Raw genomic sequence first — 13,138 nt, forward strand, 5'->3', positions numbered from 1 at the left:
TTTTTTTTTCTAAAATATAAATTTAAAAAACAAAAACCGTTCTATAAAAGTAGAATTGAATTTATTTTTAACGTAGTTTTAAAACACTTTGAGTCCAATTATTGAAAATAAAAAATAATTTAATTTTGAACGCCAAAAACAGATAAGAATAGCTGGCACACATGCTGTCAAATAGCAGTAATGTATTTTATTGATCCGGTCTTCTTGGCATTTTTCTTTCCCCAAACAATTTGATTTTGCACACTAATCTATATTAACATTTCTTAATTCATACTTTAATATTCACACTTCGAATTGCTTTACTGAACTTCGTTAATTGGCAAATGAATAATGAAGTTTGTCCTTTTCTTTCTCTAATTTTTTAAGGAAATATCTATTCGCAAAACATGTCTCCAAAAGATGCTCTCAAAATAGAAAAGATTACATTTTCCTTTTTAATTCAACTAACAGTTTACTATTCATCATTTGATAAGAAATAATATATAGTATTTTAACATCCTTATTTTATTTAACATTTTAAAAAAATAAGTGAATTATTTGTTTGTTTTTACCATAGTTTTCACCAAAGACAAACTTATTGAAGTTAAGTTGCACACCTATAAAAATAAGTAAATAATTTAATAATGCATCACTAAAATCTTAAAATGATAAATTAATGTTCAAATAATCGATATGCTTATATCTGGATAAGTATACAAATGTATTTTTGTGTGTAGGTAGAAATGTAATCTTAAAATACTACAAAAAATTATAAAAATACATTAATGTCAACTTAAACGTGATCGAAACAATTTTTTTAGAAATCTTACAAAAAAAGTAACTTATAGATGTAAGATTGTGTTTAACTTGCGCTTGTTTTGATGAAAGTAATCTAAATATCTAAGGATCCTTAAAACATAAAAATAAATAAATAAAAAATAAAACCTAATTTGGTATTTTATCAATAAATTATTGTCATTTCCCATTATTTATCACTCTTATATTTTATTATTATATTTTAAGAAATTTTACGCACCTTATCAATTTTTCTCAAAGTTCTGACGAAATGTTAAAGTATGACCGTAGAAAGTAAAAAAAAAAAGAAGTGACATTTTATTATCAAAAAACAGCGTGTTTTGACTTATATTATTTTTTTATGGCACATTATCATTTTGTTTCAAAATTAATAGATTAGAAAATGTACATGTAATTCAAAAGTTTCAAAACTAAAAAGAAATTTAATGACAAAATTTGTAAAAGGATGATAACTGAGTAGTAAAGGGGAACATTAAGAAGAAATAACCCTAACACAAATGAAAACAACCCAAATTAAAAACACTAAAATTTAATTAACCAGTTGGACAAAATTGCATATTAATTTAGTAAACAGAATAGAAAAATAAGACTATGAATAGTGTAACACTTTCATAATTTCTTGTGTTGTATGAAATAAGTCGGAGATTTTTCATATGTCAAACAGAAACAACTATGCTATAAAAGTTGGATTCCCATACAAGTTTTTTATTATATAAACTTGGGTATGAAAGAAAGAAGAAGAAAAAGAATGTTCAGAGTTTTAGTATGAGGATTAAGTATTCCATTAACTAAAAATAAATAAAAAAAAATTGATATCTATTTATAAGAAATTGATGTGTTTTTTTTAAGAGGATAACAAATTACCAATTGGTTATGAATTTAATTTACATAAAATATTAATATCATTTTTAACTTAAAATTTTAAGAAAATAATTTTATAATTTTTTTCAAATAATTTTTAATCACTTTTATTTTAATGTGAAACTTAGGTTTAAAATTCACTTATGTTAGAATGATATAACTCATTAATAGGAAAGTTTGAAGAAAAGGATGTATGGTAAATATTTAGATTTTAAAGAAACGTGGTGTGTTGGTTTTTTTATATTGGTAATGGTAGGGATGGATTTCCAGAGTGTAAAAAAAATGTGCAGTGGTTGATTTGAAGAGAATATGGAGGGATTGGAGGATGACATTGTAGGGCAAGAGAAGAGAAGAAGCACATAATATAGGCACATGTATGAAGTGATAGGTCCCACACATGCTCACATGCTCTTGCAACTAAATCCATGACATTTTTCTTCCATCATTCATATGCTGATGGAGACTTATGAGACAAAACCAAATATCAATAACAAACACTCAACATTTTTTATACTTTTACCTTCCATAAGAAAAGAATCTCACTGCCGACGCTCCCAACATTTTTTTATAAACAAAATTATTTACAGAAAGCTTATAAATCTTTTAAACTAATTTGGTTCTAGTAACAAATGCTTTGTTCATGTGAAATTTTCAGATTTTCTTGTGTGGTATCAAACTAAAATGATAAACTACTCAAATGGTAAACTTAATCTAATTAACGTTATAAAATCAAATAGTAATCAAATTTAGCCTCATAAATGCAACACCACCATCACACAAAGTCTTTCTCCTTTGTGTTGGTTTCAACTCTTCCTCACTTATCAAATCAACCGTTTGTAAAGAGAGAATTTTACATCTCACCTGTGTATTATAGTTTTTGGTCTTATTACGTGCTCCATTAAACACCGTAAAGATTTAAAATTTAATTTAAAAAACTGATATTTATTAAGAATGAATTTCTTTTTGGTGTGTGCAGTGTCTTTGAGAAGTTTGATGAAGAATGAGAAAAATGAAAGGGAGAGCCTCTGGTGTACTGTGGAATATGAAACAAATAAAGGTATACCCCACGAAAGCATCAATTAAAATTGTTGTTCTTCCTCATCAGTGCGCATTTATTCAGAGCCAAACAAACAAAAGTACAAAACCCTCTCTCTCTCTCTCTCCATCTCTCTCTCTCTCTCACGCACACATTCACACGCCCACACACCCACCGGTCTTTCTGAAAAGTCTAATAAAACCTATTGTAGCAGCCAGAACGGTGAATGGTGTTCCCAAAATGGGTGGTTAAGACACAATACACATAAACACACTCTTTCAAGTCCTCATCTTTCTTCTCTACCTACTACTCCACCATGCTCTACGGGCTTCTCCCTTTGTTGGGAATGTTGGCTTTTCTTGGAATGCAGCTTCCTGTCATAATGGCTGGTTAGTTCCTTCAAAAGTTCTTTCCTTTTTTAGCTTTGCTTCAATATCTTCCACCCTTTTGCCTTATTACGATACTGGGTACACAAACTGCTGCATTCATTTCTGGAATATGTCTTTTACCCATCACGGGTAAGGAATGGTGTCGAGGTAGGAATTAATGATAACGGCTATTTAATAATGCTAACACTTGGAACTTGTGGGTGATGTTCTTGGCGCATTTATACGTTGGTCTTAGTTATGATTGTTTTCCCCGTTATTGGGAAACTTCAATGTGATGAGAAAGGATTGACAGGTGTTAATGAATCTGGACAGTTATGCACATTGTCAATTTGTTACTAACATTTCTCTCACCTTGTTTCTCTTCCCTTTTTCTACACCAAAGTCACATTTAGGACCAAATATCTTGATGGAATTGTGGTACAACAAAAGCTTTTACCACCTGAATGGTAACAGAAATTAATATGCAAAAGCTTTTATCACAAATTCACATCTGCTCTAGGTTTGCCCATAGAGAAACCTGAGTTTTTACCTTCTAAAAGAGCAGAAAGCAGAAGCATTTGGCCACATTTAACCTATATTAGAAATAGATAAGGCTATCCTGCAAATCCGATATTGTGTTGTACTTTTTACTGGTATATAAACTCTAGAAAATGGAACTGTTTTGAACTCTGATGAAATTGAAAACATGTTATCGGTGACATAGAATAGTTACAACGCCTTTCCCAATTGTCAAGAATTTCATCATTGCTGTCCCTATTATTTTACTTCAATTAATGTAAAATACACCCTTATCCCGCAACTTCTCAGTTAAAAAGTTACACTCATCTCTATTCAGAGATCAATAAGTGTTTCACTTTACCCCGTTTTAGTATAATTAGTGTGTGTGAGGATGATTAACTGTGAATTGGCCTCCTAAGTTTGTTTTTCTTTTTATTCCAATTTTTACAATCACTGATAACTAATTTTGTGATTATTATGAATTTTTGGACTTCAGTAAATGAAATGATGGTTTGTGAATTCATATTATTAACTTGAAACTTCCTTAAAAGTGTTCATTTAATCTTCTATACTCTCAATGTTCACGGTAAAAGATTCAAAATCAGTTTCAAACAATGTTGACAGTCAGTAAAAGAGAAACATTTGACCTTAAGAGGTTTCTTTAAGTAAAGATGGACTAAATTGTAGCACATATTATTAATCTGAGGGGAGGAAAGTGTAATTTTAAAATATGAATAGAGGATGGTATAATTTTAGCGTCTCTCTAGGAAGGGGCTTTAATCTGTTCATTTAAATTATAATTTCAGATCAGTATTTATTTGGCTTGTGCTTTGAGTCCAAAAGTCATTTGCTTGCATTTTAGGGATATAAATCACGTACAATCTTATTGTTTTCCACAGCAAAAGGAAAATAAGTGAATTGAAGAACTCGCCGTAACCATCCTATAAGAATGCTCACGAGTAAAAAAAAATCCATAAAATTGTAATAAGTTCATTTTCATTCCATTATATGTCAAAGTATATCTTTACTCCAATATAATATATACCTATTGCCTATTGAACATCAGGCCCAGAGCTTGCACTGCAAACCTAAGCAGTAAAATCATTTTATTGAGATAGACGCTCTTCCACAATATTTTGACATGTTCAAGATTTATTCTAGGGGAATCATGACATGGTCAAGGTGCCAAAAACTTTCATGGTGCACATATTGTGACTGTAAAGACTAAACAGTAATAATCATAGAACTATGTATTCAAAACTAATACTGCAAGAATGTCATGAAATGAACTAAGATTGGACCTGTTTTGTGGTGTAGTTTTTATCTCATGCATTCTGAAAACTTCCACAGAAACTGAATATGTTTTTACAGTTTCTCTAACCGTTGCCATGAGGGAAATGATTAACAAATAGAAAGATTTTATTGGAAATCATGGTAGAGATGCAATGGTAATATTTGGAAGTAATATTTTATAGTAAATTTTTCCCTTTTGATTCTTGAACCATCCATTTCCTTTAGCGTAATGGTTAGCAAAACTGCCATCCTTATATTAATAATCTCAGCTTGACTAGTCAATCTTTTAATTGTACTATAGTAAATTGTTGGCAATTCAGGTGAAGGATTAAATGTGGTTTAATGGTCTAATATTGCTCCTCCTTTTGCAGATTGCCCTTTGAATTTTACTGGTTCAAACTTCACACTTGCATCCTCTCTATGCTCTAACCATGGTGACAGAGGAAAATGCTGCCGATACATCAATACTAATGTTGCAATTGCTGTTTCTCGTTTTGCTAATGCAACAGGCAACCTAGGGGTCTCTCAAAATGCGACTGACATCTGCCTCCAAACCATATTTCAAACCTTGCAACTTAATGGAGTTGCACAAAATGCAACAGCTTTCTGTGGTTTCGGAACAAAAATTCCTGTTAATTATGAATGTAAGGGGAGAACTAGTGTTGTCCAAATGTTGCAATCCCCCAGATTTACGGAGGTCACAAAAAATTGCAAAGCGCCACTTGGAGAGGAAAGTAAATGTAAGAAGTGTTTAAATGCTGGCATTGGTTATCTGCATCATATCGGAATTGAAGATAATATAACACTTAGTACATGTCGTGATGCCACTTTTGCTGCATTAGCAAGCCAAGTTGATGAGATATCTACCATTGACATTGCAATTTGTTTCTTTGGGGTTCAAGGACTTCTCAAGCTTCCTGGTAAGAATTTTATAAAGTAAAAAAGCTAATGATAATCAGTTTGATCTGCTCCCTCTTCAGGTCACTGTGTGAATGAGTTCCTTCACGTGTTAATTCTACTGCATAGATTAAATGATTATGGCCTTGAGATTTATTATGATGTAAAGCCAATAAAATGGATGAGATCTCTACTTCAGAATGTTGTAGTTCCTCTTTGTAATTGCTTCTAAATAAACAAGCAATTGTTGCACATATACTTTCCATTGGTATGAATGACAAGGATAGAAAACAGTATAACTAAACTACGCATTGAAAAAACTGTGTAAAGGGTACTAGTTAGTAGTTATAACAATTAATGTGTGCCAAATGAAGCATGTGTATTATTTTCTTTTTACACCAATAAATATTCATTCCAGGAATGCAATGAAGTCTGTGTATAGTTACCAATAAACTAAAATTTTATAGCTGATCATGCTTTTTTGCAACTGTGATGCCAGTTTTAGAGTCAACCCCATCCTTGCCTGCTCCTAAGGCTTCTCCAAGCCCACCTGTTTCTGATGGCCCAAGTCAACCATTGTTAAGTGCACCTTTAAAGGGAAAGCATCATTCATATCGTTTGACGTTAGTTCCAGGTATTGCTATTGCAGTTACAGCTGTTGCTGTTATCACACTCATAGTCTTGATAGTTCTAATTCGCCAGAAAAGCAGAGAGCTAGACAAGCCTGATAATTTTGGTAAACCCTGTTCGAAAACCTTACCACCTTGTACAACATGGAAATTTCAGGAAGGTAAGGTTTTGGTTGATCATTCTTGTTAGTGATATATTATTGAAACTAGCACACCATTTTTTCTTATTTTGCTTCCTGGTTGGGGTGTGTTGAGCAGGTTCTTCATCTATGTTCCGAAAATTCAGCTACAAGGAGATAAAAAGGGCTACAGAGGATTTTAGTACTATCATTGGTCAAGGGGGATTTGGAACTGTGTATAAAGCTGATTTTTCTGATGGCCTGGTCGCAGCAGTAAAACGGATGAACAGAATATCTGAGCAGGGAGAGGATGAGTTCTGCAGAGAAATTGAGCTTCTTGCCCGGCTGCACCATCGGCATCTTGTTTCCTTGAGAGGCTTTTGCATTCAAAAACGTGAGAGGTATCTGTTTCTGTGTTTTTTATATTCTTCGACATATATACCAATGAATCAAACTCTTCTGAATGTCTATGGCAGGTTTCTATTGTATGAGTACATGGGAAATGGAAGCTTGAAAGATCATCTTCATTGTATGCCTCTCGATTTCCATAGATTGTTGTTCCTTAAAAAAAAACAAATAAATACATTCACGCTCACTGTTTTGAATAATATTCTACTTTCGATAATATTTGGTCAAATTACAAATGGAACTTCTATCTTCATCCCTTGTGCTTGTATCATTATGTGGATCTTATGTGCTTTCTTTCCTGCATCTTTTTTCTAACTCAGTACCTTCAGCCATATTAAACATGACAATTCAACATGTGCAACAAAACTATAGCATTTGAATAGCGAGGAAACAGATAATTATCATTGCTTCTTTTCCCTGTTAACCCCTTAATCTCACGTAAGATACTTTTGTTCATTTGTACAGCCCCTGGTAAAACACCTTTAAGTTGGCGAACAAGAATCCAAATTGCCATTGATGTGGCCAATGCCCTGGTAATAACTGCCATTGGTTTAATTTCAAGCTTATCAAAATCGAGTGGCTGAATGTTTTTCATCCTTTATTCTCTTTATGCATGGATTTTACTTTTTAACCTCACATTCTTTCACGTGCAGGAGTACCTCCATTTCTATTGCGATCCTCCTCTGTGTCACAGAGATATTAAATCTAGCAACACTTTACTGGATGAGAACTTTGTTGCCAAGGTTGGATGATTTTCGCACTGTATGCCAGCATTTCACCTGTTAATATTCACTGTCTTTTCAGCCCGAGTTTGAAACATTGCAAAGAATTTTTGATTTATGTATGGATAGGGTAAGATGCTGTCAATTGTTAACTAATTCCTTTATACCTGTATTACATCATTTTCACAGATAGCTGATTTTGGTCTTGCACAAGCTTCAAAAGATGGATCGGTATGCTTTGAACCTGTAAACACTGAAATTCGGGGAACTCCGGGTAACAAATTCTTTTCTTCACTATATTTTACTTAGCTGATTTTAGATTTTTACGTGATTTAAAGGAGGGTTCTATATCCAGGGAACTACAGCTATAAACCTTCATCATTGACAATACTTAATTTTGGATGTTAAATTCAATTCCAGGTTATATGGATCCTGAGTATGTTGTTACTCAAGAGCTCACCGAGAAAAGTGACATATACAGTTTTGGGGTATTACTACTTGAAATTGTAACAGGAAGACGAGCCATTCAAGATAATAAGAATCTAGTAGAATGGGCCCAACCATACATGGAATCAGATACGAGATTATTGGAGCTAGTAGATCCCAATGTGAGGGAATCTTTTGACTTGGATCAGCTCCAAACAGTAATATCTATAGTAGCATGGTGCACCCATAGAGAAGGAAGGGCAAGGCCTTCAATAAAACAGGTACTTAGGCTTCTGTATGAAACATCAGAACCAATGCACAGTGAGTTTCTACAAACTGTTGAAGATGAAGAATGTCAGGGAAGTCAGCACAGAGGCAGAAGAAGCAAGGGGAAAATGCTCAGAAATGAAGCATTGTTTCACAGCGGAGAGGGAAGATATCTTGCTTCATCTTCGAGTACATCCCGGTCATATTGCAGTAGAAGTTTTTTACTTGAGACTGGCTCTCCACAGTCTCCGCCAAATATGTTCTCTGTGTGAAACATCGTTAGATTCTTCAAGTTGACTTGAGTTTTAAATTTCTCATTTACTCTGACTTCAAATTTGTGGATTTTTGGGAAGTAGGAGAAAGTCTATATGAAAATCATGGGAGAAATGAGAAATATAGTACTTCATTTTCTTTTTATTAGAGAACCCTTCAAACCAAAGTGCCTTTTAGAGTAACAGATTTCGATTTCATCATGGTCATCCATGCAAATTTCCTCTTTGCAAGGGATATATTGATTGAGAAGCTGTGAACTTAGCATACATGAGTGTTTGGAAACAATGAGAACGTAATTTTTGACGTCCAAAATTAAACAAATGTAAAACAAGAACTAGCTGCGATGTCTATAACGGAACTCTTTTCGTCAAATGGGCCTCTCAAAGCAGTTCCAAATACGCTGAAAGTAAATAAATCCATGTATCTTTCTTGACTACGATTCTCCCTATGCTACCAGTCAGGTCACCCATGCCACAATTTTTGTAATGCCTTCTGACATTTGTAGAAGCATATCCGTAAACATTGATATTAAAAGAACGAGTACACAAGTTTTATTACGATATTCAGTAATGATTCCCACTGAAACTTCAAGGTACAGGAAGCATAAAAAGGTATGATGTTCAACCAGTAATCAGTATAAAAATAAATCAACATGGAAGAATTGTATATTGAAATACGATACAAGATACAAGTACAAAAGCTATTACTTGTACACGTCTCCCGATTCCTACAAGTAGCTAATCGGTTTCAGAGACTGAAAATAAACACCAATTCGAGGGGAAAGTTTCAGATACATGCAGGACAGTGACTATAAAAAAAACACATATGTCCAGCATATCATTTTTACAAGTCTTCTAAGGAATAAATGACCTGAAAAGGCTGAGGTTGCTAAAGAGAAAACTAATTTCTCAGCATAAGATTAAAACATCAGAACGGTTAATGCGAATAGCAATTCGTTGCCAAGTTTTCTAACCACCCACAGCAGCCAGGAACTTCTTCCTGCTTACTGGTTCCTCATGCAATACCACCACATCACTCACTTTCTCAAACAAATCCTCCAACTTGTCCACACCAAATCTCTGATATTCCAGCTGTTTCTTGTATCGCTGCTGGTATATAGCCTCAAAACAACCAAGGAATATTCGACAAGAATAGCTTACTAGAATCTCTTGCAGCTCATACTTGAAGTGCTCAATAACACAGTCATCGACTTCACATTTTGCTGCACTCTCCTGATTGCCCTTGCCTGTGCAACTTCTTTCGTCATGTTCTTCTATGACTACTCTTTCTTCATCTGAAAACTCATCTGAAGAGCACCCACCAGTGACAACATTCACATTCTCTTCCTGGGTTCCCTTTCCCTTCTTGTCTTTCTTTGCCAGAGAGAGAGGGGGAGCACTTGGGCCTGCCTTCCAGTTTCTGAGATACACAAATTTCCGATGCCCCTTCCCTTCCACAGCCAAGGCATCGCCCATCTTCTTGAAAAGATTGACCAACTTTATTGCCCCATATTCAGCAACATAAAGAGGTCTCCCATAAATTTTCTGGTACTCTGCCGGAACTCGGGCGAGAGGCAGGCATCCTCCAAAATGTTCAATCAATCTTACCAGCTGCCCCTTGAGGCCATTTAAATCCCCAGGTTGTACCCATAACTGGCATTCATTTTGATCACCAGAAGGCATCATAGACCCTCCTTGAACATCATTGAATACAGATGGAAGGCTGTGTGATCTCATAGTTGTCGGCAAGCATGTCATGTTCGATGTGCCACAGTTGTATTCAGACAGTGATTGTGACACTAATGAAAATTCCCTTGAGTTGTAATAGTTCTGTGACATACCTCTATAAACTATTGCTTCTTCTTCATTTAATACTTCAGAATTGTCATTGATTTGGCACCCCATCAGATATCCAGCAAGCTCAATTGGACCTCCACGGGGTGGCACTAAAGCCTTTGAGGGAGGCACAAAGCCTTCCCCGCGTGCCACACTAGGCCAGTCCCAGACAAATTTACCAGCATTGCATAGGGCAGACGAAACACCCACCCCAGCAGGGATGACAAGAATAACAGTATATCCTCGCTGACCAAGGATGTGAAGTGCTGGTGCAAAATCAACATCTCCAGATATAAGCATAATAGAGGATGGTGGAGGGTTGTCAAGAGCAAATAAGAACATATCGACCAAGATAGCTTTATCAGCAGCATCTTTTCTCCCATTTGGAACATCAATAAGTTTAACACCAGTTCTCTGACAGCCCTCTCTAAGTCGCCTAGGGAAAGAATTGAAATCCCCATAAGCAGAAAACAGCATAACAGCTCCTTTAATTACTGGGTGCACCCGTAAAGCCATTCTTATATTACCTGCTACATCTTCAGGCCGTACATCACTTGGAACAGGACAATTCTCAATATCCCAAAGGATTGCTACTGGGCCATCTAAGGAGCTATGGAGTTGCTGGTTTAAAGGACATTGAAGAATGGCTGCATTTGACTCACTCATAGTCTTACCCTTCTGTTCAAAAGTGTCAGAAGATGTTATTTGTGTTGATTTACTAGGGGTAGCCATCAATGACTAGGAATTCAGATGTTCCTGCACGCATAATGGAGTGAAGAGATCATTCAGCAAAAAAAACATCCCTGAAACATCTTGTTGCAACACATTGATAAGGTAATGCTATATAGGCTTGAATGATCTAGCCATATGACCCAAAAATAGGGGCACTGAACGCAACCGCGGTTATGAGAACAAGACCCACAGGACTAGGATAAAAACAGATTATTTCCCTTCAACCAGAAACAGGATAGGACTTAAGAGAATCAATTCTAGGAACTATTAAGTATCAACGCTGGTTTCTAAACAATGATTAAACTGCTAGAGCAAGAAGCATAACTGCCTGGTTGTCAAAGAGAGTCCAATGCAAGGTATCCCTATTCAGAGATTGCACAGTGCAAAACATGGGTGAAGAATATCAAACTAAGAACTAACATGATTCTTGAAATAAAAATCCCTACCAAATTAAAGGTTCTGAAACATTTTCGAAAATAAAAAATACAATATACACAATGATTTCAATTCATCGCCCCATTTTATACGCATCCAGGAATCACAATTACAAAACAAAGCCTAGTTCACCATCACAGTATCATAAAAGTGTATCCCCACTGAACGATTGAAAATGAAATCAACAAAACCCCACAATCAATAATCATAAACTCAACTATTACTACAGCATGTATTGAACCAAGACTCCCTTCCAATTCCATTGACATTTTAACACCAACAGCCAACTGAGAATAAACAAACTTTATGCAATTTCTAACACTTACCCCTATAAAAGGAAAGTCCTCAACCGCCCAAAGAGAAATTTGATTCCTGAACCTAGGTCTGCAAAAACAAAATTCAAAGCACAGAAATCTATTAGAGAAAAACACATACTGGAACGGGTAGCATGAATACCCTTCCAAATGGTTTATTACAGAGGGAAATTTCTTCTAATAAAAAAAATATTCGGAACAGAATTTGAGCTCTGGTAAGATAAAAACCGGAACCCAAACACAAAATCCCACAACGGTGCTGTCTATGGTACACATATTTTTATTTCATTGAAAAAAGAATGAAGGGTGACAAAAATATGCAAATAAGAAAGATACCAATAATTATTGACAGTAATTGCAGAATAATTAAAACGTTGTTGATGGGAAATCAAATCGGATGCCACACGAACAAGAATCCGGAGTCCCAATCCTGATTAGGTAGCAAATAAAGGATGAATCCCGAAGATGATTAGCGCGTGATTATTGAAGAATGAGATAGAGTAGTAGAGGGTTTTGGTTTGGGTGGGTGAGTGGGTTTTTTTATTCTTGGATATTTACTTCAGTGGCAGCAGAAAGAGTGAAAGTGAAGATGAATATTTTTGCTTTCTTAGGGCATTAGAAACCACTAAACATGTTTTTCTTTAATTATAAATAGGTTTGTACATATGTTTCTATTAAAATCTAATTCCATTTTTTCATGTAAATAATAAATTATATTTTAAAATTATAAGATTGCATTTAGAGGATTAAACCATTGAAGAATTTGAAATATTAAAAAATTAAATTGATTATAATTTGATTTTCCTAGTTCATTAATATTTATTATAAACAAAGTTGAAGCTAAGGTCCAATTCAGTTGCAGAGGAAAACAGAAACAAGGGAACAACATGGAAGAGAATGGATCTCGGAATTGGCGAGCCATTTTGTAGTGGCTAGTCAATGAGAAGCGAAAGGAGATACCAACGAACGCAGAATATTATTTTTTTCAAAACTAATTTTAAATCTGTGTTTACTTTGATGTTCTTGTGTATTTTTTTTTTTAGTAAATATATATTATATTAAAAGATATTTAGACATTTATAAAATAATAATAATATTTTTCAGTTTATAATTAAATTTTGAACAAAATTAATATAAAAAATTATTTATAAGTTTAGAAAGTTGATATATGTATAAAAATATAAAAATAGGTTTAAATCCTCGTTTGTC

At 34.3% G+C, this 13,138-nt stretch overlaps 2 protein-coding genes across 3 annotated transcripts; one reads left to right on the forward strand and one right to left on the reverse strand.

Moving 5' to 3' along the window:
* The first annotated feature begins 2,757 nt into the window (after positions 1–2,757).
* Positions 2,758–8,755, forward strand: LOC124822979 (putative receptor-like protein kinase At1g49730). 2 transcript variants are annotated; one of them, XM_088104349.1, is made up of 9 exons: positions 2,758–3,081; positions 5,244–5,792; positions 6,269–6,559; positions 6,657–6,918; positions 6,994–7,046; positions 7,391–7,458; positions 7,579–7,668; positions 7,837–7,921; positions 8,068–8,755. In XM_088104349.1, the coding sequence occupies exons 1-9, from the start codon at positions 3,009–3,011 to the stop codon at positions 8,610–8,612; spliced, it is 2,016 nt and encodes a 671-aa protein (XP_087960475.1). In that variant the 5' UTR covers positions 2,758–3,008; the 3' UTR covers positions 8,613–8,755. The 2 variants fall into 2 exon arrangements, with proteins under 2 accessions (XP_087960475.1, XP_087960474.1); XM_088104348.1 differs by having other exon boundaries at positions 6,657–7,046.
* A 495-nt stretch (positions 8,756–9,250) lies between these two features.
* On the reverse strand, positions 9,251–12,542 carry LOC124822978 (uncharacterized). Its single transcript, XM_088104350.1, has 3 exons — positions 12,266–12,542; positions 11,942–11,999; positions 9,251–11,204 (listed from the first exon to the last, which is right to left on the reverse strand). The coding sequence occupies exon 3, from the start codon at positions 11,178–11,180 to the stop codon at positions 9,582–9,584; it is 1,599 nt and encodes a 532-aa protein (XP_087960476.1). The 5' UTR covers positions 11,181–11,204; positions 11,942–11,999; positions 12,266–12,542; the 3' UTR covers positions 9,251–9,581.
* Positions 12,543–13,138: the final 596 nt, after the last annotated feature.

Source organism: Vigna umbellata, chromosome 1, assembly GCF_029865625.1.
Source record: "Vigna umbellata cultivar VRB3 chromosome 1, Vumbellata_1.0, whole genome shotgun sequence".
Lineage (NCBI taxonomy): Eukaryota > Viridiplantae > Streptophyta > Magnoliopsida > Fabales > Fabaceae > Vigna > Vigna umbellata.